The sequence below is a fragment of the Syngnathus leptorhynchus genome, chromosome 10, assembly GCF_054491065.1.
Source record: "Syngnathus leptorhynchus isolate UIUO chromosome 10, UIUO_Slep, whole genome shotgun sequence".
Classification (NCBI taxonomy): Eukaryota; Metazoa; Chordata; class Actinopteri; order Syngnathiformes; family Syngnathidae; genus Syngnathus; species Syngnathus leptorhynchus.
In genome coordinates, this window is record NC_141204.1 from 6,300,001 (window position 1) to 6,327,112 (window position 27,112).

Below are 27,112 nucleotides of genomic sequence, written 5' to 3' on the forward strand. Positions count from 1 at the left end.
CCTAATCACAGGCCACTTCATTAGGGAAAAATCATGGTCAAAATTTAAATGAAAGTGAAAAGTGCCACACCCAAACAACCCCCCACTTTCTGATTGGCTGTTTGATCTGTGACGTCACAAGGACACTCTATTAGGTACACCGCCATTTTCAGGTGTACCTAATCACAGGCCACTTCATTAGGGAAAAATCATGGTCAAAATTGAAATGAAAGTGAAAAGTGCCACACCCAAACAACCCCCCACTTTCTGATTGGCTGTTTGATCTGTGACGTCACAAGGACACTCTATTAGGTACACCGCCATTTTCAGGTGTACCTAATCACAGGCCACTTCATTAGGGAAAAATCATGGTCAAAATTGAAATGAAAGTGAAAAGTGCCACACCCAAACAACCCCCCACTTTCTGATTGGCTGTTTGATCTGTGACGTCACAAGGACACTCCATTAGGTACACCGCCATTTTCAGGTGTACCTAATCACAGGCCACTTCATTAGGGAAAAATCATGGTCAAAATTTAAATGAAAGTGAAAAGTGCCACACCCAAACAACCCCCCACTTTCTGATTGGCTGTTTGATCTGTGACGTCACAAGGACACTCCATTAGGTACACCGCCATTTTCAGGTGTACCTAATCACATGCCACTTCATTAGGGAAAAATCATGGTCAAAATTTAAATGAAAGTGAAAAGTGCCACACCCAAACAACCCCCCACTTTCTGATTGGCTGTTTGATCTGTGACGTCACAAGGACACTCCATTAGGTACACCGCCATTTTCAGGTGTACCTAATCACAGGCCACTTCATTAGGGAAAAATCATGGTCAAAATTTAAATGAAAGGGAAAAGTGCCACACCCAAACAACCCCCCACTTTCTGATTGGCTGTTTGATCTGTGACGTCACAAGGACACTCCATTAGGTACACCGCCATTTTCAGGTGTACCTAATCACAGGCCACTTCATTAGGGAAAAATCATGGTCAAAATTTAAATGAAAGTGAAAAGTGCCACACCCAAACAACCCCCCACTTTCTGATTGGCTGTTTGATCTGTGACGTCACAAGGACACTCCATTAGGTACACCGCCATTTTCAGGTGTACCTAATCACAGGCCACTTCATTAGGGAAAAATCATGGTCAAAATTTAAATGAAAGTGAAAAGTGCCACACCCAAACAACCCCCCACTTTCTGATTGGCTGTTTGATCTGTGACGTCACAAGGACACTCCATTAGGTACACCGCCATTTTCAGGTGTACCTAATCACAGGCCACTTCATTAGGGAAAAATCATGGTCAAAATTTAAATGAAAGTGAAAAGTGCCACACCCAAACAACCCCCCACTTTCTGATTGGCTGTTTGATCTGTGACGTCACAAGGACACTCCATTAGGTACACCGCCATTTTCAGGTGTACCTAATCACATGCCACTTCATTAGGGAAAAATCATGGTCAAAATTTAAATGAAAGTGAAAAGTGCCACACCCAAACAACCCCCCACTTTCTGATTGGCTGTTTGATCTGTGACGTCACAAGGACACTCCATTAGGTACACCGCCATTTTCAGGTGTACCTAATCACAGGCCACTTCATTAGGGAAAAATCATGGTCAAAATTTAAATGAAAGTGAAAAGTGCCACACCCAAACAACCCCCCACTTTCTGATTGGCTGTTTGATCTGTGACGTCACAAGGACACTCCATTAGGTACACCGCCATTTTCAGGTGTACCTAATCACAGGCCACTTCATTAGGGAAAAATCATGGTCAAAATTTAAATGAAAGTGAAAAGTGCCACACCCAAACAACCCCCCACTTTCTGATTGGCTGTTTGATCTGTGACGTCACAAGGACACTCCATTAGGTACACCGCCATTTTCAGGTGTACCTAATCACAGGCCACTTCATTAGGGAAAAATCATGGTCAAAATTTAAATGAAAATGAAAAGTGCCACACCCAAACAACCCCCCACTTTCTGATTGGCTGTTTGATCTGTGACGTCACAAGGACACTCCATTAGGTACACCGCCATTTTCAGGTGTACCTAATCACAGGCCACTTCATTAGGGAAAAATCATGGTCAAAATTTAAATGAAAGTGAAAAGTGCCACACCCAAACAACCCCCCACTTTCTGATTGGCTGTTTGATCTGTGACGTCACAAGGACACTCCATTAGGTACACCGCCATTTTCAGGTGTACCTAATCACAGGCCACTTCATTAGGGAAAAATCATGGTCAAAATTTAAATGAAAGTGAAAAGTGCCACACCCAAACAACCCCCCACTTTCTGATTGGCTGTTTGATCTGTGACGTCACAAGGACACTCCATTAGGTACACCGCCATTTTCAGGTGTACCTAATCACAGGCCACTTCATTAGGGAAAAATCATGGTCAAAATTTAAATGAAAGTGAAAAGTGCCACACCCAAACAACCCCCCACTTTCTGATTGGCTGTTTGATCCGTGACGTCACTCGGACACAGGTGTACCTGATTACAGGCCACTTCATTAGGGAAAATGCTTAACTGAAAAGTGCCACACCCGCCCTCACCCCCACTTTCTGATTGGCTGTTTGATCTGTGACGTCATTTGGACACTCCCTTAGGTACACCGCCATTTTTAGGTGTTCCTAATAACAGGCCACTTCATTAGGGAAAAATCATGGTCAAAATTTAAATGAAAGTGAAAAGTGCCACACCCAAACAACCCCCCACTTTCTGATTGGCTGTTTGATCCGTGACGTCACTCGGACACAGGTGTACCTGATTACAGGCCACTTCATTAGAGAAAATGCTTAACTGAAAAGTGCCACACCCGCCCTCACCCCCACTTTCTGATTGGCTGTTTGATCTGTGACGTCATTAGGTACACCGCCATTTTCAAGTGTACCTAATTACAGGCCACTTCTTTAGGTAAAAATCATGGTCCAAGAAGACAAAGGAGTTGATAAAAGCACACACATAGAAGTTTAATGAATGAAAAGAGTGGAGGTTTGGTAAACATTTTGTCGGTGGCACTACATACATTCAGCATCATTTTGGGACTTATTTCACTTCAATCCCACCATCAAGTCCTGTGACAGAGAAACAAAGTCTTTATACAACATTGTGTGGTTTACAAGAAAATAGTTATCATAGCTCATATGATTGAGAGTCTTACTGATTGAGTTACAGAACATCTCAATAAAGCACAAGCACCACTAAGATGGCTACCAAGAAGTTGTACTTGCACACCAAGGAGACGTGAACTGACGGAAGCCAAGAAAAAGAAAAGTCACATTCCACAAAAGGTGTGCCTTTATGAGGCCCACGGCTTAGAAGGAGGACGGTGAGCGTCCGTACGGTTACATAATCACCAGAATCCCAATCCCAGAACATTATGTGATCCATTCTAAACTAAAGCACATCTAAAAGTTACCACTTCATGAATAAGCATATTTAATATCTGTACACATTTATACATTCAGCTATGTGCTCACTGCAATTGGCACCTCAAGAACCCCCCCCCCCCTCTTTTTTTTTTTTTTTTCAGAATACCAGCTAGAAAATCTCTTGACTTCTCATTATATGTCAGCAGTTGTGTGGCTGTTATTTTCCTAACACAACTCATGCGTGACAGCAGCTTATGATGCATGTTTAACTTTAGTTTAATCATTTTTAAATTTATTTTTTAATCTTTTTCTTCTTTTTTGTATTTTGGAAAATATCAGGAAAAATGCAACGCAATTAAACGCATTGCTGTACGAAAAAATAAATAAGAAAAGGAGCGAAAACAAACCGATGTGCTCATGAATGTGATGTAATATTCACATGGAAGACGACATACAATATTTAATGACAGTTCTCGAGCAGACCAGCAGTGGCTCTGTTACGTGTACAGATGCACTGCAAAATATTTGAATATTTTAGGAAAATCTATAGATTTCAGTAGTTCCAAGATATTTTACAATTTGATTTCTTTCTCATTTGGATGATTATAGTTTAGCACTAACATAAACCCAAATTTCAGATAACTCAAACAAATTCAGCTGTATTATGTAACAAACAATGAAAAGGTTTTTAATACGGAAATTAGCAGGTAAGAATTGGTTTTTGAAAAATATTTTCATATGATTAACCTGTGCAATGTGTTTAATTTGAACTACTAAATTAAACGTTCCTAAAATATTCCATTTTTGTATTTTTACGTGTGTGTGTGGCCCATTACTACTTGCCATTAAATGTCGGGCAAATTATTTATAAAGTAAAAAGACCAAGCCAGCGCCTTTTACCAACAACCTTCCACGTAACATAGAAAAATACTATACCAAAAAAACCCCAAAAGAAATACAAATATATATTTATATATATATATATATATATTAGAATCTGTTAGGCTTTTCTATATAAACGGGGAGGTTTCTTTTTTGAAGGTTACATGGTGAAATAAAATACAACAAACAAAAAAATGAGAAATTAAGATGATTCAACAGAAAAAAAATAACCATCAAATCAATTAATTATAGAGTTTTATGCGTTTTTTTTTTATCAGCAAAGTTTTTTCTCCTCTTGTTTTTAATACTGCAGGTGTCAAGCAGAGGAGATAGCCCTGCTAGAGGGAGGGGGCAATGCATGCTGGGGGACTTGTGGAGCCCAGTTAGTCACTGCATCCGCACTTGATTATGTGCCACTCGAACATCTTCTTCGCGTGTGCGTGGATGTGTGTGGTTGACAAACAACTTCCTCTCATGTGACACTCGGCTTGGTCAACAGTCCAGCTCTCTTCTTTCATTCCTCCCCACACACTGTCCTCACTGCTGTTTGTGGGGGGAAAAAAAAATCTCTGGAGCCTTTTGAGTTGAGATTCTGTGATACTGCAACTCACAAAGCACATGTCCTATTTTACAAGCATCAGAGTCCATAATATATAGATAGAGGTTTTATATATATTCTTTAGAATCTCTCATTTCCATTGCATTCTAGACGGCGCAGCCCACGCAGCCACACTTGATGCTCTTCTCCACCTCCTCGCTGAAGGTGCTGCCGTCGCTGCACTCAAAGGTGTATTTCCGACGCTTCATTCGCTGGCTGCCGCAGCAGGCTCCCGCCTCGCACATGCCACTGCATTCCACCCAGGACACGGTGCGTGTCGTCTGGCAGATGGCGTAGCCCCTCTGCACCTGGTAGAAATCCCGCATGGGCTCACCCTGGCACGCCGACTCTGCATGGTCAAAAGACATTTTAGTCACGCATGCATTGAGATGAGGGAGATGCAAGCCAACACTTGGAAACAAAAACATAACCACCTTTGCGGTGGTTATGAAAAGTCTACACACCCCTGATCCAATGTCTGTTTTTTGTGAAATGTATGAAACTTTTTTCCACCATTAAACAACTCTCTTAAGATTTGGCTATGTTCAGTAGAACGTCCAAACTATGTTAAATGGGAGTCAGCAAGCATTATTTGAAGTGCTTTTTATTTACCCGAAATAAAGTTCAGACCTGTTAGCAGGCTTTTCCTATCATTTGTTTTTCTATTGAAGCTTGAAAGGCTTTGTGGTTAGACTTTTTCTACCCACTGGAACTACTCATGAATAAGCAGAGTGTCATAATACCTGCATCACAGAGATCCCCGGTGTAGCCATTCTCGCAGTGACAATAGGCGTCTCCCGTGTCGGAAATCTGGCAGCGGCCGTGTTTGCAGTTAAGCCGGCGGCAGGGGTTGAACAGCTCCCCTTGTTGGTTGCACAACGCACCGCGATAGCCCTCGCTACATTCGCAGCGGTATGACTCGCTGTCCAGTGGGATGCACCGGCCGTGGACACATCTACAAACACATAACGTCCCTTTTAATGTAGGGCAGAAACTCAGCAATGAGTGAGGGGGGTGAGGGAGTTTGACTAATATTAAACATACTTTAGGGTTAGAGTTATGGCTGTGTTGTGGTTAACATACTTGCTGCCTTGACAGGGGTTGGCAGCCGGAAGGTCACATTGTAGTCCAACCCAGCCCGGCCGGCAGTGGCACACGGGCCCCTGGAGGCCGTCGGGCTGGCAGATGCCGTGCACGCAGTAAATCTTCTTGCAGGGCTCGCAGCCCGGCACCACACCGGGCTTCATCTGGGTCTTGGTGAAGTCTTGTAATTCATTGTTGATGTATAGATTCTGGATGCAGCCGTGGAAACTAGAGCTGTTCTGGATCTGCCACAGGCGGAAGGCGCCTGGGTGCACGCCGACCGGCATCCCTGGGGGAGGTCACAAGTTGTTTAGAAGAGTGACGCTTACCAAGTAGCAGCACAAACAGACAGTTAACACAGGGAAGGTAGGAGTGAAATGGAGGAAAGGCTTTTCAAGCAGGTGTCTCCTACGGTGCCTTTTTGAGAATTATATATAGAGTGATATCAGTGACTCTAATTTTATCCAGATATCGGCCGTCATATGGCGGATTTTTTGCTTCGATGCTATCAATTCAATACACTTTACAATATGCAACTCTGTGAATGCACCGCAAGACACAGCGTCCTTGAAGGGAAGCGAAGCAGTTCACCTGAAACGTCTCCTGTTATGATTTTGAATTACATCAACACACAAAACAATTTGCAGCCACTAATCCTGATAATCCATTCAGTGGTTACCTGGCAACAACTCACATTGTCACAAGTTTTTTCATGGTGGTGAAATACTTCAGTTGTATTGTACTTTTAAGTTCATTTTTTTAACATTTTACTAGAATTGAACCACTTAAGTATTTTCTTTATATTTAAGTGCAGTGTTCATTTTAAACTGTGTAAAATGTTTTGAGGACAACAATATAGAATTCACTTTTTAGAAAGAAATTTAATTTAATTTAATTATTGATGTTATTATTCACCTCACAAGAAAATCAACTTGTGGTCTACTTTTGAGGTTTGCTAACAGTCATGAGTGGCTCAGTTATGGTCAATGAGGGGGAGAGGGGGGGTTTTGGTTGGCGTGGTGGTGGAGGGAGGTGATTGACAGTAGTGTAGTAGTTAAGAGTGCCTGAAGAGGAGGAAGGTGTGTTCTGGAGAGGGCCCCTACCCCCCACGTATAGTGGAGCCTCTCCGTTAAGGGGCCGCACCGCCCCGAAGCTGTCCATGGTGGTGGGGAGGCCCCCGTCGATGGACAGGTTCACCATCTGGTCCAATGTGACCAGCTCCACCGTGTGGAACTGACCGTCGTTGATGGTCTCGGCACTGGCGGGGGCGAAGGAGCAAATATCAGAACTGAAGTGATCGTCAAGAACGTGAGGATGCAGTGAGAATGGCTGACCTGTAGATAGCGTGGCCGGGCTGGCTGCCAGGGTCGTAGCTGACCTTTACGTGACCTTGGTACAACTCCACCGCAATGTGATCATTGTCACCGTTGTACAAGAGGATGCCGTTATCCTCCGCCGTGGAAACCTGCGGACACAGTAAGATATGGACTCATTAAAAGAAAGTCAGTGTGAGAATCAAGTAGAAGGTAAAGCAGTACCTGTAGGGTGATGTTGGCTTGTGGCCAGTTCTTGAGGTCGGAGAGAAGCAGGTAGGAGTCTCTGTCCACAAAGTTGACGCTGACTAGTTTCTCGCAACGTGGTCCGCCAAACTCCGGGGGGCATTGGCAGAGGGCGCGGCCGCCCCGCTCCACACAGGGGGCGTCGTTCTGACAGTCGGCCAGCTCGCACAGGGATAATGGCGACGGAGGAACCTCACACAGCTGACCGCTGTGCACATAGTAGGAAGTAGTATACATGTTATGTATGTAGTTGTGTATTTTTTTTAGTGTGTGTGCTCACCTGTAGCCTTGCTCACACTGACAGGTGTATCCGTTCAGCTCATCCACACACTGGGCTCCATTCTGACAGCGATGCTCCTGGCAATCGTCGTAGTCCACACTGCAGTCGTCACCCACGTAACCAGGAGCGCACACGCACCTGACACGCACAAATATTACACTTGAGTCTGATGTGTCCATATTGTGTTTATGTCCTGATTTTTTTATTTATTTTTTTAAACCGCTGACTTGGGCCCGGAGGAAGTAATGAGGCAGGTGGACTGATGTTGGCAGGGGCTTCGTCCTGGGGCGCACACGTCCTCCATTTCCTCACACATCTCCCCTGCACACACATCACTTCTAAGATTACATACAGCAAAATAAAGGGGTGCCGTGCCGGTCGTGCGTGCGTGGTTGTCACCTGTGTAGTAGGGGGGACAAAAACAAGTGTAGTTGTTGACTCCGTCCATGCAGGTGGCGCCGTTCTCACAGTCATTGTCCTCGCAGTCGTCAACATTGGTCTGGCAGGTGGGGCCCTCGAAACCCAGCGGACATGTGCAGCTGCAACACACACACACGTCTTTTCTGTAGTACCATGGGAAACAGCAATCCAATTGTGTCCATTCGGCTTTGGATGCTCGATCTTGAGATTCTCCCCCACCTGTACTGTCCCTCGTCTTCCTCATCCACTTGGCATCGCCCGCCGTTGGCACAAGGGTTGCTCACGCATGCGTTTAGAGCTGTCTCGCAGTTCTTGCCCTGAGATGACAATTCACCTTCATATCAGTAAGATGTCGACGTCTCTGCGAGGCGTGCGTATGGAACAAGACTGACCTTGAATCCCGGAGCACAGTTGCACCTGTAGATGTCTACCAGGTCGCTATGACACACGCCTTGGTTTTGACATGGGCTAGACAGACACGGGTTACACTTGGCCAGTACTGTTGTGTCCACCTCACCTACATGGATGGATGAAACATATGGGGCGAGTGTAACCATAATGACAATTGACAAACTATAATAACCACGATGTACGTACGTATATATATCTTACCCGTGCATTCAAACTTCTTTGCTGGTGTGGTGAGCAGAAGTTTCCCCTCCAGGCCACGTGGACCAGCGCAGCGAGCGATGCCGGGCTCTTTGTATCCAGTCTTGACCCAGTCTGACAACCAGCGCAGGCGGCAGTCGCAGTATAGCGGATTGGCACCGATTGCTCTGATGAAATACAATAAAAACAATCTCTCAATAAGATCAAATCTCTTCATGACGACTGCAGGAAGTGTTAATGTGAGGAATTGGCCAATATAATATTGTGACCTTCACTTTTGACAATGTATGAGCTACCAATGTGTGCTGTTTTATTTATACTAAGGCATTTTCATTGGCTTTGAATATCACATTTTGAGATTAAAAATATCCCACCACAGTCTGACTCTATAAAAAAAAGAAAAGAAAAGAACTTCTTATTTTATCTCAAATTTCTTTTAAAATGTCTCTGAACTATTTGTAGAATATTTTACTACGTTTTGGACCTTGCATTGTAGTTCCCTGTACAACCAGCTGGTGTCTCTCTAGACCTTCAACAAAATCAAACTATGTATGCAGGGGCGTATATAGTCATTTGGGGGCCCTAAGGCGAACCCAGTCATCATTTTACAGTATAAATTGGGAATATCAAGTATAATTTGAAAAGCCTACTTTTTTCATGAATTTGTTGAAATCCTTAAAATCCTTTTGGATGATAACGACTGAGTTCTCTCAACACTTGTATGGTAATCGATGAGAACATTAATTAGCATTTAATATGGTTTCGCAATTTACTCTTGTGCTTATTCATGGCCATCGTGAAAAGGTTGCAAAAACGGTTTTACTCCTGAATCCTGTCTGTACATGAAGATAAAACTGCATTATGAGGAAAATTGCAGAAATAAAATTTCAACTTTATCAATAAGTCTTTACGAGATATTTAGGGGCTCTATGCTTGCCGTAGAAGTACAAATGTGGAGGAACAAAAGACATGGGGAGAGTATTTATCCTCCATGCTGCACCGTCAACGAGGGACCACGAGATGCTCTTAAGCGCTTGCGTCATTGTCGGATCAATGCCGACTCTGTCTTCACGCTCCTGAATCGATGCACTTCCATTATGGCGGCACAGAGGCTCATCTTTCAGCCAGCGCCAATCGCTGACACCTGACATCTGCAAACACGGATGCCACTTGAGCGGGAGCAAAGATCAATGGCCCGCCCTACGTTTTTCCTGGATGCTTCATGCTGCCCCCCCCCCCTCCACCCCTTCGCAATGCCTCTCATCTTGATAAGTCTATTGAACAGACTTCAGACATGCAAGAAAAAGTGCAGACATAAATAAAAACACAGATCTATGCAGACCATCTGAGCGTGTGTGTTTTTTTAGAGATAGAGATGGGACAGTGGAGGGCTCTGTATGAAGCTTAACCACAGTCAGCCTAATTAGAGTGAGGGGAGGGAGGTCGGACCCACCAAAGAGGACTACAGACCTGCCACTGTCTCCCACACTGCTGCCTGAAAGCATGTGGATGTATGTTGGACTGCGTGTGTGCAGATGGTAGAAGATAAGATTGTGAATAAAGCACGTGTGTGTGAGTGTGTCTGTGTTTGTGTGTGTCTGTGTGTGCGATACTCACAAGTGGGAAAGAGAGGACACGTCACTGAAGATGCCATCAGGAAGCTCTGAGATTTCATTGCCATGGAGAGACCTTAAAAACAGAAATAAAAATTATAAATAGTATATATACTGTATAATTGACTCATTTGGAAGTTGGATTAAAATATAATACGATATTTTTATTTTATTTTTGTGTATGGGAAAAATAAATCATGTAAGTTTCTTCTGTAAAAAAATGTATCTTCTCTGTCAAGAATTGGTACTTCCTTCCAACAATACCAGTCAGGGCAAAGCCACTGGCACAGCTGAACTAAAAACAATGAAAGTGTCTTGAGACAATTTAGTGGACTGAATGTGGAGTGGCCAGCAAGCGGCGGCCAGGCGGGCGGGCGGGCGGACACGCGTGCCAGCCAGCAGTGTGCCAACCTGGCAGAGCACTCATGGGAGCAGGCAGCCAGGGAGTCTCCGGGAAGCAACCTGATCCGCTCTCGTAATGACATCCTCTCTTTGTCTAGTGTGCAGCTGTGCATCATGAAATCACATTTTCATGGCTAGCGTGTACTGACTGGATCAGGATTTCATGCATCATAGAGGGGGGGGGGGGGGGGGGGTGTCAGCTTTATGTTGTACCTGCACTACTTTAACTATTCTTAATTTTGACATGATTCACACTTGGCACACACAAGTTTGCTCGATATTATTATAATTTTTTATTTGTCTTTTCCCTCTCAGCCTAGCATGTGTCTTGGCCTCCCCCTACTCATCATCCCCCACTCCTAATACCCAGCAGGCCAATTAGCAGTTTATTAATGGGCAGCTAGAAACCACAAACTTCATACACACACGTGGAATCTCACTCGGAGCAAAACCGCAGCGGCGGCGCCAGGTTCAGACCTAGTGTTCCGTTTGAAGCGTTAATGATGCTTCTCGTCTTTCCTGCAGCATAAAGCCAGAGGTGCGGCTTGGTGGTGACATTGGCACCTCGGGGTGAGCGACTATCCCGTTCTCACTTAACGCTCCAAACTTGGAACTGTCAAATTGGGGCTTAAAGTCGAAACTCATTAATTGGAGCTCATTGTCACTTTAGTTTTGTGGGCAAGGGATATTTAATAGGAGGCACTAGAGTAAAACATTACTTTTACTCTGGTCAATTAATAAACCAGGGTCAAATACCAACGTTTTAGTTTAAAGTCAGCATCAAAACACAAAAATTCTATTTGGAAGTAGAAGTAGATGGTTTGTGCTAATAGAGATCTGAGAGTTTTGTGTGTCGACAGGGGATGGGGAGGGGTTCTCATGGCGTCACCCAGGCAGTCTCGTAGAAGCGGGCCTGGCGTTAGTGAGTAAGAGCAGAAATAACGGGTGGCGCTTCATTAGGGATCAAAGCGGCGCTTGCAAGGCAAGCGAGGCAACATCAAGTTAATGACGGCCGAACTTCGCTCTCATCGGGTGCTAAAAGACCTCTCACGTTTTGTGTGGAGTAATGATGGGGGGCTTCAGTCACATCCCACCGTAAAAAGCTTTGTTGTCACTTGTAAATGTTTTCTTTTTTAAAGCGTGCCTGCTATGAGCACACATGGGAGGCTGATGCGTCGACATCAGGGTGGTCAAACTACAGTCTGCGGACCATTTGCGACCAGCTGTTTGTTTTGTAGCCGTCTGCAGCGTATACTGAAAATAACATGGGTGTGATGCCCATGACTACTACCAATACAAAAATACAAATATATCAGCTTGAGATAGAGATACGATTTTCTACATGCGCAAAGATGTAAAAATGGATATTTACGACAACTAAAGTGTAATTCCACGCTCAACCACTAAAAGGCAGCCCAGTTAATACGTTTGAGACAAATTTGAATTGCTCTTGATCTTGCTCAATATCTTGTGTTTCAATGTGTTTGTATTATTCTTAAAGTATATTTCAGGACCTTTGAAATACCCTAAATCCTATAATAACATACCTTTAAAAATAGAATTTCTAAATCACAGATTTCACTTTTTGCAGCGGTGGTCTGGAGCATTATAGTAATTCCGATTCAGCAAATCTTTATCTTCACTTATGCATTAGTTTTAGGGCATTTGAGAAAATAAAGGTGAAGAATGTTGAAGTGGTCTTACAGCCTGTGTTTTTTTTCTGTATGGAGCAGTCAAAGAAAAAAAGTTTGGACACCTCTGGTCTTCGCACGCACACACACACACACACACGCACACACACGAGTCTCCAATGTGTCTGGGGCCCAAGATTTGAGTTGGAATGCGAGGCAACGGCTCCAAATCTCGTTTGGGTTTCATCATCTAAGTGTCGCACACGTTTATATCCAACATTTCAGTTATTGAGCAGAACGATTCCTCCCCATTTGGAGCCCACGGTCAGCGAGAGGGCACAATCAAAGGCTCGCAGACACCGTCAATGCCATTATGGCTAGCGCGGGTGAACATTCTCGGGTAATCAGTGTCATGGTGATTGTGCACAGCAGCCCTGGCGAGGTGTGGGCCGCGCATGCCCAACGCCGAAGTTGCCACTTATGCAGAGAAAATAGGTCAGAGGTTGTGTTTGTGTGCGTGTATTCATAAGCTGTCATAACTATTTAGACGGCGTACTTCTCTGGAGTTTATCAAAGATTCTTGACATCTGCTGGCCCCCTTCTTGTCAAATATTCTTTTTAATCACTCATTTAGGCTGATTGCAAAAGTACTCAAAATAACTTTTTGGGTCTATTTTGCGCTTTTTTTTTCTTTTCTTGTTCCCGTCTTTGAGTCATTGTACTCAGTTTTCTTGTTCTTCGTATTTCTTTATTTCATCTTTGGAGAGTCAAGTATTTTTTTTTGAAGTGGCATTTTATGTCAAATGTTTTTGAACCATTTCAAGAAATCATTTTGGAACTCACAGTAGCCGGAGGGAGAGCAGTCCACTAAAGGCCATTTTGGGAATGCAGCGTAAGGCGTTGTAGCTCAAGATTCTGCAACATTAAAAAAAACTACATTAATTTGTGTGTTTTGAGAGAATACATGCCGAATGTGAGGCCCATCAGAACTCACAAGGTGGTGAGTTGGCTCATGTTGGCGAAAGAAGAGTTGGTCAGAGAACTGATCTTGTTGTTGCTCAGATCCCTACAAAAAAAAAAAATCAAACAGGTTTATTTCATGTTATTTGTGGAGATCAGACAAAAAAAGGAGACTTACACCAGCTGAAGGAACTTAAAGGAGGACAGCTCCTTTGGTAGCACGCTGAATTGGTTTCCATCCAGATACCTGAAGAAAAAAAGACACTCATTCCAACTTCTGTACAGCGCATAATTTAAGGCTGCATGTACTAAAGAGAGAAATAATCCTATCCGTAGTTTACTATCACTATTATTCCTTGGCGGTCAAAGCTATATTTCCATCAAGTTGCGAAGAAATATCTTGTTTTTGTTGGAACGGTGAAGTCGGCGCAGCTGCTCGAGAGTGGAAGTCTTTCCGCGAGAGAGATTAGTAGTGTTTAAAGAAAAGCGTTGCATCAAGGCAGAGAATGTGATGAGTTGTTGACGCTCTTTTGAAGGGTCTCGAACCAAGAATGCAAATAGACCAAACGTGTTGCATTCAGGGACAACAGCCGTACTGTACAATACAGCTTCTCAAATATCCATCCGCCATACCTGTCGATTCCAATAAGTACAACGCAGACTAAAAATGCATGAACACTAAAGTTCCTTGACCTCTTGAGAAAGACACCCACTCCTATACTTGTGTGTTCTCTTGAAGCCCACCACGGTTGTCATCTTGCCTGCGAGGATGCAGACACTGCCAAAGCAAAGTGCTAGCAGAAGGCTGCCACCCTGACAAATGGCCTGAGAGGAGCTGCGGGGGCCTTTTGCCTGCTTTTGTTGACTGTATTCAAGAGTTGGTGGGCTGGAGAAGGCGGTGAGGGGTGGTGGTGGTGGTGGGGGCAATGGTTAGTTAGGGGCTTTGGACTGCGGGGTAATGAGAGGTAATGATGGTGCGCAGGACACTTTGGATAATGACGGTGTTGCGAGCGCTCCAGATGACTACATGAAAGACCAGAACAGAGAGGCCCACCTGGTCACACCTGCTGGGACAATGACAGGCCTCAAGGCTTGCACTGCATGTGTGTGTGTGCACGTGCCTGTATGCGAACCACTCACAGCAGTATTGGAAAGTTCCACTCCCTCCCCTTTCCATTGAAAAGTGCTCATTAAAATGTCCCCTATGCTCCCGTGGACAGGCTTTTGGCCCTGACACAAGTATGCGCGCACACACACGCACACACTGATCCTTGGCCACAAGTAAAAGAGTGACATCAGTGCAAGCCTCGAGGGCTGCAGTGAAGCTCACAAGAAGAATGTCTGCGAGAACAACTGCAGGGCTTCTTGGCCTCCAAAATGGTGAGGTGTGTTTTCTTTCTTAAAATCAGCTGGGATAGACGCCATTGAGTTGCCAACAGTTTGTCCCAATACTTTTCTGTCCGTGTTGTGTATATTAGCTTGCTCCTCAACGCCACACAAATGTTAGAATGGAGGCACTTACAGTTCAGTCACATTTCTGGGGATTCCTTTAGGCAGTGTGCGGAGGTGCTTGTTACTGCAGCGAACCACCGTCTCCAGGCAAGTGCACTCGCTGGGGCACTGAGGTCTGGGCACACAGCTTGAGTCCTCGTGGCCTAAGGATAGAGAGGAAATTGGGGGAGATGTCTCACATAGAAAAAAAAAAAGTGCTGTGGGATGACAGAGTGTGGGAGTGATGTAGATTACGGCCTACGTTGGAGCTGTCAGGGTGGGAAGAGAAAGTGTTGAAAGAATGAAAAGTTTAAAGGCGAGACAAAGCACAAATAACACAATCGTTCAAAGTGACAGTGAGCTATTGAGACTGAGAAAAGATAGGAAGTCTAGTGGGAAAGAGATAAAGGTGTCTGAGTAATATAATATTGACTATCCTGGACAAAGAATGGAAGCTGGCCCGAGGCCTGTAGACAAGTCTAACATTAATTCAGCGGCAAATAAGCTGACTGGTCAATAAACCAAAGCGCTCAATAACTCCACTCAGCCTGACATCGACAAGCAGCTTAGGAAGTGCTGAGCTGCAATCTATTCCGTAAACAAAGAGCTGGACAATAGCGCTCATTATTGCAAATGATCACTGGCACTTTCACTCATGTTTGGAGTTGAAAGGCTGAAGTTTTCTGAATTTTCTCAAGAACGATAATCTTGACAAAGTTTGAGGAAAGTGGACAACCGTCACCATAAATGATGGTGATACTTTACCTTCCTCGCAACGGAAATCGGGAAGCGCTACATCCTGCAAGGGGATCTCCTTGAGGAATGCCGGACGCTGGCAGCGAGGGTTTCCCGTGACGATTTTCCTGCTCCTCAGCCAGTCTCCCAGCCAAGACAGCCGGCAGTCGCAGTTGAAGGAGTTGGCCAGAAGGTTCCTGCCGTAAGAATAGCGTGTAAAAAGGTGTGGAAAGGAGCAATGTATGAGGGTAGAAGTGAGGTCTCACAGGGTGGAGAGGGTCTGCAGGGTATCGAAGGCTCCAGGCGTGATGGTGGTCAACTGGTTGTCGTAGAGAGACAGCAGACGCACGTTGTGGAGGCCGGTGAAGCTGTCGTTGTGGATACAGCTGATCTTGTTGTTCCTCAGCATTCTGTGGAAGCATTAGAAGAAATATTTTACATAATATATAAAGATATGTTTTTGAAGGGTCAACAGATAGCTTGAAGCGAGCACGCTTGACCTCTTATTTGAAGAACTTTAAAAAAAGTTTAAATGTGCTTAAAGTCATATGCGACATACAGCATGCGAAGTCCTTCCAGGCCACGGAACATCTCGCTCCGGACCGTGTCGATCTGATTGGCTGTGAGGTGAAGCTCGTTGACGGACGAGGCGCCTTCGAAAGCGCCGTCTTCAATCTCTGTGATTTTGTTATTGCTCAGGTTGCTGTAGAGAGCAAACAGAAGATTAGGAAAAACGTTGAAGTGAGGATAAAAATCTCAACGTTAAATTATAGACTTACATTTTCTTGAGCTGGCTAAGGCTCTTGAACACGCCGGTGGCCTCCAGAGTGATGATGTCATTGTTGTTGAGGCGCCTGGACACAAGGATTGAAATTATATAGAAAATGTTTTTACACATTTACATATTCTTAATTTTGTAATACCACAGTTTTAATATAAATAAAACAAGATGTACATTTTTTTAGACATTTTCTTTGTTTGGTCAACCCATTCCCCAGTTTATATTTAAATTTATATCAACATTTTTTTTTAATTTATGGAATGATACATAAGGTGCACATGATTATAAAACGCAATAGATTTAGTAAGAAATTAAAGAATTTAAATGTGCCTTATAGTCCGAAAAATATGATAAAGTGCCCCCCTCGCCGCCATTTATTTTGCACACGTCACTTACAGCTCAGTGGTGGATGACGGGATGTGCTCAGGGATCTTGGTGAGCTTCAGATTGGAGCAGTCCACCACATTAGACTCGCAGCGGCACTTGGGAGGACAGACCGGATCGCTGTTGCAGGCGTTATTCAGTCGGGCATCCTCTGCACCTGACGCCAGGAAGGAAACACAAACCGTCACGCAGCCCCTTTCACGATACATCCCCACATGAAATTTCCCACAACACCACGAGTCACGCATCCCTGCCATTTCTGCAGTTTGTCCCTAACTTTCTGTTGAACTTAAGTGCCTGCTGCTGAAGCGCTTCTGCCGTTCATGAATGGGGGGGGGCTTATTTTAGAGAAGTGAGCAGTGGGCCGAAAAGGAACGGTCGACGGAGATAAGGATGGCAAAGAGGATCGAGACAGTCAGCTTCAGTGAAGCAGAGTACCCAGGAGGACTCTGCAAGTCAGGTGGAGACGAATGAGAGGCGAATGAAAGATGAGAGGTGTGGCGAGACATTGGTCCCGATCAAAGGTCGGAACTGTGAGTACTTTTGCCACCTCTGGTCCTCCTAGAAGATGTTCATGGAGGAGACAGGTTGGCAGAGGATTGCAAGACGTTTCCCTGCATTTCCTCTCTGTCTATGAATAGATGTTACGTGCCAAAAAGTGCGCTGCCAGATACATCGGGGCTGCTCAATAATGGAACAGCTCCGGGAGCCACTTAGAACAGAGTGTGTCTCCGTGTGTGTGTGTGCATATGTTCCATTTAGAGGGAACAGCCTAGTGTTTTCTGTTAGAATAACATTTTCTGTCCCTTTTCCCTCTCGCATGCTTCACAGTGGTGCACCTCTCTGCCTCTGTGAAGTTTGCGCATTACGTCACCGAGACAACGCGGGCCACCCAGACCACACTCGCAAGCAGGAAAACCTCAAGGAAGAAGCAAGAGGGGAATCTAAAAGTCGAGCAACAAGAATGTGGCCAAATAACGGGACGTCATCTGAAGCCATTGCATAACCGCAAAGCCTCATTGTTGACTTTATTAGAGATTGGTGAGTGGATCGCATTTGCAGAAATAACTTCCTTTGGACACAGTAAAACAGCTCATTAAGGAACTTTCCCTCGGCCAGACAACAGGAAATAACATTTCCTGCCGGAGAGGAAGCAATGAAAGGTCGAGCTCGCTCTAAGCTTTGATCGCAACGACGCCAAGGAGTCCTCGAGGGAGATTTGTGAGTCATCATCATTAGTATCGATAAGTACATGGTGGCCACACTTTTACTGCATGGAACCCGGAGAGGACTAAACACATCATCTGAGATGTTTTCCTTTGAAAATGGCACAAGATAACTCAGCATTGAGGAGCTCTTTAATTAACTGCTGCTGGATTTGATGTAGACAAAAGTATTGGGACACACGGTCGTTTCTCAAGGAAGTTTTGAAATGTGTCTGGGAATTATCAGTCATGCATTTTGTTGAGAAGGCCTAGTTTACAGTCTTTGGGTCTTTGAGGTTTGTCCACATCAAACTCATTGGACCATGTTATTGTGGAACTTTTCCAGTCATGCTGGAACAGAAAAGTTTTTTTCCTAACTATTCCAGCAGCAGTGGCAGCATGGGACTGTCCAAAATGTCTAAGAAAGATGAAGATTTAAGATAGAAGGGATCCTGACAGCTTTTCACCAATAAAGTGTGTCCTGGTACTTTAGTCCACATATTATATTTGTTGCACATTTAGCTTAATTCTACCTTGTGCATCTCAATTGGTCTCTAAGCCAGAGTTATTGCAATTTAGGACACCCAAAGACATTCTAATTTACACACGTGCAAGTCAAGACGATGAATCACAATGAATCACTGATCCTGCAAGATATTTGCTTGGAAGTCCCCTTGCTAAGAGGTCCGGAAAGATCCGCTGATAGGAAGCACGGTCCCCCTATGGGCTTAATCATCTTTAGCATTTACTGTCAGAGAGGACGCACATTCCCTTCCTTCTTGAGAGATTTTACAGAACTCACACATTTTACACAAAGACGCACCCGTTAGTGTTTTAAGGCCACATTACAAAATGTTGTATTATGCTTGATATTACAAATATATTGCACTAACAAGGCAACATTATAAAAAGTTACCTTTTGGGTTGTTTTTGAAAAAGAAAAAAAAAAGTGGTGAATGAACAGTCAAAGCAAGGAAGAAGACAATGGTAGCCATGAACTCACCTGGGATGAAGTACTGCTCCTTGGCTGTGATGGAGAAAAGACAAAGGGACTGATGTCAGTGGGCGCTCAGAAAGCATAGCTATGCTTCGACACAGTCATATATAATTCGGAGCTTATATATGACGCAATGTAGTATGTGACAACTGAATATGAGATCTCTCTGCAGATGACAATGAGTAAAGTAAGCAGGCACAAGACAATACAAACTGAAGAAATGATAAGACACAAGAATGACAGCAGCAGTAGGCTGGCAGATGAAATAAAATTTTGATCCCAAAAAAGGGAGAGGCACTTGGAGACTGTCCGCCTACCGGAGCAACGGAATTTCTTGCTTTTGATTTGTCCAATGCGTTTGTTGGCCAGCCGACGAGGGCTGGCGCAACGGGCGCCGCTGGTCTCGATGGGGTTGGAGCGCAGGTAGTCGGCCAGCCACTTCAAGTTACAGTCGCAGATGAAGGGATTCTGGGCCAGGTGGCTGCGGCGAGAAGACACATCCAGTTTGAGTTCTTGTTAGAAAGTTTTTACTGGACAGATTTACCCTACTTTCTAACACATCATTCCATTCCGTGCTATTCCAAAGCCTCCAGAGCCAAAATATTCTAGGTGAGCTTTTATATGTGTTTTCACTCACAGGGTCTGTATAGCTCGCAGTGAAGCGAAGGTGCCCTTGGCCAAGATTTGGATCTTGTTGTCGTAGAGCGACAGCAGCGAGAGGTTCTGCAGGTCCTGGAAGGTGTTGGCACGGATGCAGTGAATCTTGTTGGCGTTCAACAAACTGTGAGACAACGATGGGAAAAAGGAGAAGAGAGTTGAGGAGGGAATCGGGCTTGTCAGATTTTATTTATTTTTTCATTCATTATGCATTCCAGCTGGAGAACGACGCATAGGTACAAGGTTTACTCAAAGGTTAGGACTTCTTCCTTGAGTGGGAGAAAAAACATTCTGTCTGTTTAATGTGTGTGTGTTTGTTCTTACAGCAGTTGCAGGGCATAGAGGCCATCAAAGACACCCTTGGGCAGGTCGGTGATCTTATTTCCATACAACACGCTGGGAGATCACAACACAGGCATGATTTAAATGTGGAAAAATGACAAGCCAGATGAAAATTTATGCGGACGCACATGCACAAACACGGCCTCTGGAAGCAGCACTTACAGTGAGTTGAGGGAGCGCAGGCCCTGGAAGGCGTCTGGAGCAATTTCCGAGATCTGGTTGTTGCTCAGGTCTCTGTTGGTAAAGAACATCAGTCAGTCACTTGGATTGTTGGCGTGGTTTGACAGCACACTCATCTCAGAGTTGCACTTGTCAAGTAACACCTGGCGCATCAAATGAGGAGCTCATAAATGTAATGCTAGAGCTTTTGCACATATTTGGGAAAAGAAAAAAATCTGCATTTTCTTTCCACATTTACTTGTATTATTTCTGGCCTGCGTTGAGAGTAAGGTTTTACAAAAGCAACAGAATTACAGTAACTGACACGTTTTGTTTTATGCGGTCATGGCAGACATTATTAATCAATTGTCGATCAAATCATGCACCTTACAAAGTCAGTAACACAAGTAACAATGAATACATGGCGGTGCGGAAAAGCTCGACATGATTCTTGCCACCAGCAAGCTCGTGAGCCAGCAAGCAGGCTTGGACTATTCATGATGAAAACTAAGTACTGAGTTCTTATATGGGGGGATGGGGTAACTCATGTATTACTCTTTGTGGTCCATCAAACTGCAGAGTTATTAAACATGTACATTACAGTTGTTAATAGGATCCACAGGCTTCTTCCCACAGGATAACCACTAATCCTATGTGTGTCTGTGAATGCAGCACTCAATGGAATCAGAGAGAGAGAAAATGAAAATAATCATGTGGTACAAAAGTAGTATGTTCATATTTGTTGCGGGGTGAAGGGGGGGCCACTGTTAAATAAGTTGCCATTCGTCTAGTTGCCCTGGGCTTGGAAATTTCAATACAGCAGAGGAGCCAACATCTGCTCTGGTGTGTGTCTGTAAACTCAGACACCACTGTGTGTCTGTGTGTTATTCTCTTGGATAGGAGGATCCACGAGGTCAAAAAGAGGTATAACGTCATAAATACAGCAGCATAGAAACACCGTCAGTATATATTGTATATGCACTATAAGCCTATATTTAACTTGTATAAATCATCTCTCCATATTTTATCCACATCCTCAGAGAGACATAACAAAGACATCTGCAGATGATATCCCATGAAGGTTGCAACATATGATGTATAGGTGCTGTCTAAACCGTGTGTGAACTGAGGTAGTCCATCGAGGGCACGCGGCCAGCTGAATCAACGCAGACGCGGAGGGTCAACATAGACATACCGCAAAGCATAGTTGATGCTAAATGCAGACTCAGCAGCCGGTTGTGTCTCATTCGGAAGACCTCATGGAAGACCCCGAATTTTCTGATTGTATAAAGTCAAAGTTATTCAGCTTCTCTCTTTTCTCCCTAAAGTTAGTATTTCAGGAAGTGCAAAAAAAACACAGTGAAAAAAGGAGCAGAGTGATTTTGCTCCACTAGTTAAACATTTGCTTGTAAATATTTATTCATTATAATGGCTGTTGTTTGCAGTCTTTTAATTGAACTACAACACAAGTTTTACTGAATACAGTGCTTGTTTTTGCACCAAAACAAAGACCGACTAAAGGTTTTTCTCCTGTTCCAGTGGCTGCCGGCCTTAGAAAAGAAACGGCTGGATGTTTAAACAGAAGCAGCCTTCAAGCTGCGTTTAGAAACTCCCTGACCTTCCGCTCTTCTCCGCTTCACTTGCAGCTATGCCGCTCAGGCCCGCTGGCGTTACGGACTGCGGCTGACTGACGGGACAGCTCAACTACCGGCCTGTCACTGTTCTCGCTCCCGCCCGCCCACCCGACAGCCAAGCCTCAGCCTTCGTCGTTCCCGACCGGCCACAGTTTATGTTTTGCCCAGGCAGGCGCAACACTCCCCACACGGGGCCCGAGTGGCACTTGCCAGGGGAATACCAGCGAACAGCATTGGAAAGATGAGAGCTGTTATTATGACTGAGTAGCATCTGAGCGCCTGCTGCACGCCGCCCTAACTCTGTGAATGTTCTCAGTGAGCAGACAAAATAAACGATTCGGGTTTTGTTGGCAGTGGACAGAGTGGCTGCTTGCAGCCTCTTGGTGTCAGTCTTAAATGAGTGCGAGCATGTCGTGTTGGTGTACTTACATCCTGCGCAGTTTCTTGTAGGGAGAGAAAGCTCCTGGAGGAACTGTCTTGATCCCATTCTGCTCCAGACGTCTAGAGAGAAATGAAAATACAACCACTCAACCAAAAATAGACTTCACAGAAAATTGTCCAAAAAAATATTGCACAAAATAAAATCATCTGGTTTGATTGCTTGATAGGAGTTTGCACGTCTGCTCAAAAAATGTATCTGGATCCAGACGATTTTATTTCGTGCAATCACTTAATGAAATAAAAATTACATAATTTCACTACAGCACATTGATTTTCTGTGTTTTGCTAGTTCACCTCTGAATTCTATGAGAAATTGGAATAAGTCGTAATGTAAGTCTCAAGCCTTAACATTCGAGATTCAAGCAGTTGCCAGGGTAAAAAAAAAAAGCAATTTACGTCACCACTAAATTTCAAGTCGTTACTTGAGCATCGACAACATAATCGAGTCCCAAATCCTAAAATCGGTGACTAAAGTTTGACTTGATTCAAGTCATGTGACCTGATTCTATTGGAGGAGATCTATCCTCCAGCTGTAATAGGATCAGGCATGTTGGATTCATAACATCCTGAAACCCAATAAACTGTACAAACGAGTGTGCCTCGGAACAGGATCTGTGAGGGCCTTCCAATTATAGTCATATTTCTTCTTGATGAAAGACTTTCCAGCATTTATGATCTCGCATGAAAATCCTGAAAACAATAATGATCCTAGGGAGGTGAAACACGAGTCATTTTGAGTAAAGTCGGTCGAGATTTCGCCACGCAGACAATGAAAACATTTGTTGGGTCATTTCGAGGCCTAATCAGTGTCGGATGGTCGCAGGGGAGCAAACAGCACCAGAGGCCATTAGTGAGGGCGTGCATGTCCAAGCCGCTACTTAAGTTGGTCCCGGGGCAATTCCCCTTGGTGTGGCTGGCAGAGGGCTGTTTATCTGTAGGTCAGTTGACAGCTTTTAAAAGTCTCCTTAACAAGGCTTAGTGGGGCCTGGACGGAGCCAGCTGGGGTTCTGTTTGGTCGTCCAGCCAGCGAGGCCACTACACAACAGCATACATGAGGCCAGCGCTATGGGCGCTAGGCTAGCGAAGATCATTAAAAGCTATTTGTCACCATAAGGAAACGGGCATCATTTAAAACCTGCAAATTATTGATGATAGTTGTAACCGCAACCTCTTAAAAAGAGGGGCTTGCTCTCAGAGCGAGAACATTTCCACACGATTTAATCATTCAATTACAGACATTTATGATTTATTACATGCCTGTATGCGTTGCTATGTTTATGGGCCGCATGTTTTTGCGAAACATAAACCGCTGCTGCACAACTTCAGAAAATGTTCAATCTGGAGTCTGCCCCCCTCGGAGCAAGGCGTCCATCCTCCACATATGGGGCGAACTAGCGGCGCAATTGACATTCTTGGAATGGACATTCTTGCGATTCCAGACCACAGATTCCTGCGGTGGCCGTGCTCTTGCGGTCTGTTTTAGTCTGCTTGTCCCGATGTGTCTGTGATTTTGCCGCAAAGTGACGGCGCTGCGGTTCCTTCGCCCTCACAAAGCGACCGAGCGCTGGGCCAATGTGGCTTTTGTGCTTTTTCTTAGCAACAAGCTCGTCTCGCTGCTCTGACACAGTCACCAAGTGTAGCTCCAGTATATTTTTTTTTTGGTCACTCCTTACAAATAAATACGTGCAAGTGACTAAATTCCCCAATCTGACAGAAAAAAAATAAAAAATCTAACAATCCCTCAGTGCTGCCTTCAATCAATGCTTCCTGTCCAATCTGTCAGTCTGTGTGCTTGTATGCGTGTCTGTCTGCAAGCTAGTGTCAACACAATCAATGATTTTGATCCTTTTCATTAAAGTCCAAGCATGGCTTTCATTAAGGGGGTGAGAGGGGATACAGCATTTTCTTTCTGAGTTTGAAAGTCATGACAGGGGAAAGGCAAGGTGGAGCTCGGTCACGGCCGACCGTGGCGCATAATGATGTGCTGTGGTCGGTGTTGGGGCCGAGTGGTCCTAGTTTCGCAAGAAAGCAGCTCACATCCCCACAGCTATAAACACCGGCATTCATTAAGGGGGGCATAGGTTTGGTGATTTTTTTTCTCTTCATTTTTTTTTACATAATGAACGTGTGTATATATATGAGTATCTCATTAGCAAGGCATCATGTTTGCCTCAATACACAGCAGTAAGACCTCCTGTAATTGAAACTGATTTTATAATGAAGTTCAAGCACAGATGAAACCGGCTGCAGTAAATTACTGAGCCACCAATCATAGCGGACCCTTCCCCTTTATTTTCTCTCGTTCTTCAAACCTATCTGGTTCTGTGGTGATTTGGCCGACTGGAAAGTTCAGTCGAGACAGAGAAGGATAGCCCAAAAGGTAAGGCTTCGTTGGGAATGATGGAATGCGGATGGTATAGGAGCGTTTTTCACCCCGGTCTTGTAAAAGATGAATCGGAGTTTATTGGCGGGGTGGTACTTTCGGAGCAATTAGATGTGAAGGGCAGGGGGACCTTTTAAAATGTCTTGACCGACAACGCTACAGTGAATAGGGACACCTAGCATTCCGATGTTTCCGCTCTCCTTTATCAGGAATCACTGGCTTACGAATGTCAAATTTAAGATGTTTTAGGAGCTCTTTTAAAGGCCACTTCAATTAAATTCAAGACTTTTGACCATATTTTAAGAGGTCCAGAAGGGCATACATAAACGTGGGTCCCCACACCACACCATCCAGTGATTACAGACAGTTCAAACACATTCTAATCAATGTTATGCAAAACCACAAAGTATTAACATAAATTATCAATGTAAACATAAATTCACAAGACCTACATTTGGGGTAATTAAGGAATTTTAAGCAATATTAGTGAAGCATGGAAACTTTCCAGTGTTGCAACAGGCTGGAAAAACCTAAACAAAAGGGAGAAGTCAAACAATGAAAAGTTATGCCAGAAGACGACTTTGTGGGTGGTCATTCGAGTGTGAACGGCGCATCCAAATTAGGAAATCCAGCACATCAGTGGACTAGAAATGGGTCAGGGTGGTTGGGGGCTTCCATGCTTGCCGGGTATTTATAAACAGACCCCATAGGGACCAGGAGACCTAGAAACTTGCTGTGTCGCCTTCGCATCGCAAATGTCGGCTTCCCCTCTGTTCATAAATCACTGTTTTTCATGAGGATTTTACAAAGAGGCATTAACCCCTACCATCAAGAGCAAAATCACTACCTTGAAAAGTTAAATCCTTTCAAGCATTCCTGGGAATTACAGCGACCCTGATAGCCGGTGGACTGAAAATAGTTAATACGCAGACAGATGTTGACGGGCTGATAAACTAGTGTTTGCGCGCGCTTCGCAGCCATCTGAGTTGATAAGAGCTCGCAGTCTCCGCCTATGCTACGAGATGACTTGTCCAAGGGTAAATGGACGGATCTCTTTCCAGCACGGGGGGGGGGGGGGGGGGGGGCGGCACATGCCTACATGCATGTTTTAAATCATTTCAAGTTTGTAAGTGCATACGCAGGCATGTTTATGGAAGCGCATGCACGTCTGAATTGTGCACACGGTAACAAATGCCCTGCAGCGCTATGCTTCGGTGCACATTCTGTGGCTTTCTTCACGCTGGAATCCATCACTTTGCTCAAGTCAAGAGCAAAACTCCCAAGGAATAATATAAACAACTTCACTTTTCTGGGGTGCACATGATTAATTCAGGAAAGATAATGCAGGATTCTATATTTATTTCTGTCACTTTTGTGTTTTTCTCACTGGACTGTTTACACCACATGCTTTGACTGAGACTGTGGTACAGACTGTAGGCAATGACGGTGACCATGACCTTTCCAAAATGGACCTATGGTGTTTTGGTTGGTTAAGTTTGGGCACAAAAAAAACAAATTGGCATTGCTGTAAATGTCAAACTGTCTTAAATAAAATACTTTTCAGCAAAGTCAGTTAATGGAAATTTGGACTTGAGCGTTTCCTCTGGATTTGGATGAAATCTGAGATGTTATGAACGTGGGGAAATGTGGAATAAAATTCCCGGAAAATACCCCAAAATTAAATGATCTAGCTTGGCATATTTAAAAGGTCCAAGCATATCTCATTAATTTGGTGCTGCTTACATTTCGGCCATGCTGTCCGGCAGGTTGGCTGGGATGTCAGTCAGACCCTTCCCTCTACAGTCCACAATATTGTTGCTGCACGTACACATAGCAGGACAGGATCCGCCGCCTGTGTTGCACGGTTGTGGACTGGATGAATCCTGGTAGCCTGGAAACAAAACAACTGGTTAATACATAAGGATAAAGATGTTGGAAGGGAAAGCCAACTATAGAGAATATATAATGAAGCCATACTTGTCACTGTGCACCTTGGGAGCTAAATAACAAATGAACACTGATGATTCCTTTCCAGGCATGCTTTGACATTGAGAACAAGAAATGAACTTGACGTTATGCTAAACTCGTACATCCTTGAGAATCAATGAACAAGAAACTGGGTTATCTGTCAAAGGGAAGGCGTCGCGTGTTGTGAGCGAGAAAAAAGACATGAATAATACAATTGCGCTGATGACGGAAGGCCTCCGATAGTACGCATTGATCTCTCCTCAAATGTTTCTTCTGAGTCGGCGCTCCCTGGTGGATGGAGTAGGTGCGTATTCAGCACCAGCCCAGCTCCCTAACGTGCTCTCTTTTATTTAACACTTCAACTTTTCAATTTGCATACAGAGCACATCGAGCCATCACGCTGTCTCCTGGTACCTGTTCAACTAAGCTGACAGTGAAGCGTCGAAGAGCGGGCGCCTCCATCGCTGCCACGACTGCGTGTCAGTAGATGTGTGTAAATCTAACCCAGATAAAATGAATAAAACAGAC

The 27,112-nt window shown here is 44.3% G+C and overlaps 1 protein-coding gene across 2 annotated transcripts in view; it reads right to left on the reverse strand.

Annotated features, from left to right (window-relative positions):
- Window positions 1-2,959: 2,959 nt before the first annotated feature.
- Window positions 2,960-27,112, reverse strand: part of slit1a (slit homolog 1a (Drosophila)) — a 67,437-nt gene continuing 43,284 nt past the window's right edge. Inside the window, exons 9-37 of one of the 2 annotated variants that reach the window (XM_085922276.1) lie at window positions 26,360-26,507; window positions 22,222-22,293; window positions 20,162-20,233; window positions 19,982-20,053; window positions 19,638-19,781; window positions 19,318-19,481; window positions 19,007-19,030; window positions 16,811-16,955; window positions 16,413-16,487; window positions 16,193-16,336; window positions 15,900-16,043; window positions 15,664-15,830; window positions 14,930-15,062; window positions 13,586-13,654; window positions 13,442-13,513; window positions 13,291-13,362; window positions 10,419-10,490; window positions 8,805-8,968; window positions 8,585-8,709; window positions 8,412-8,509; window positions 8,172-8,311; window positions 8,000-8,093; window positions 7,773-7,910; window positions 7,472-7,700; window positions 7,268-7,398; window positions 7,037-7,191; window positions 5,934-6,222; window positions 5,594-5,805; window positions 2,960-5,199 (exon numbers count right to left, since the gene is read on the reverse strand). In XM_085922276.1, coding sequence (XP_085778402.1) covers window positions 4,958-5,199; window positions 5,594-5,805; window positions 5,934-6,222; window positions 7,037-7,191; window positions 7,268-7,398; window positions 7,472-7,700; window positions 7,773-7,910; window positions 8,000-8,093; window positions 8,172-8,311; window positions 8,412-8,509; window positions 8,585-8,709; window positions 8,805-8,968; window positions 10,419-10,490; window positions 13,291-13,362; window positions 13,442-13,513; window positions 13,586-13,654; window positions 14,930-15,062; window positions 15,664-15,830; window positions 15,900-16,043; window positions 16,193-16,336; window positions 16,413-16,487; window positions 16,811-16,955; window positions 19,007-19,030; window positions 19,318-19,481; window positions 19,638-19,781; window positions 19,982-20,053; window positions 20,162-20,233; window positions 22,222-22,293; window positions 26,360-26,507 — 3,806 coding nt within the window. In that variant the 3' untranslated portion in view covers window positions 2,960-4,957. Of the gene's footprint in view, window positions 5,200-5,593; window positions 5,806-5,933; window positions 6,223-7,036; window positions 7,192-7,267; window positions 7,399-7,471; window positions 7,701-7,772; window positions 7,911-7,999; window positions 8,312-8,411; window positions 8,510-8,584; window positions 8,710-8,804; window positions 8,969-10,418; window positions 10,491-13,290; window positions 13,363-13,441; window positions 13,514-13,585; window positions 13,655-14,929; window positions 15,063-15,663; window positions 15,831-15,899; window positions 16,044-16,192; window positions 16,337-16,412; window positions 16,488-16,810; window positions 16,956-19,006; window positions 19,031-19,317; window positions 19,482-19,637; window positions 19,782-19,981; window positions 20,054-20,161; window positions 20,234-22,221; window positions 22,294-26,359; window positions 26,508-27,112 lie in introns of both variants that reach the window. The other variant, XM_085922274.1, reaches the window with a different exon arrangement.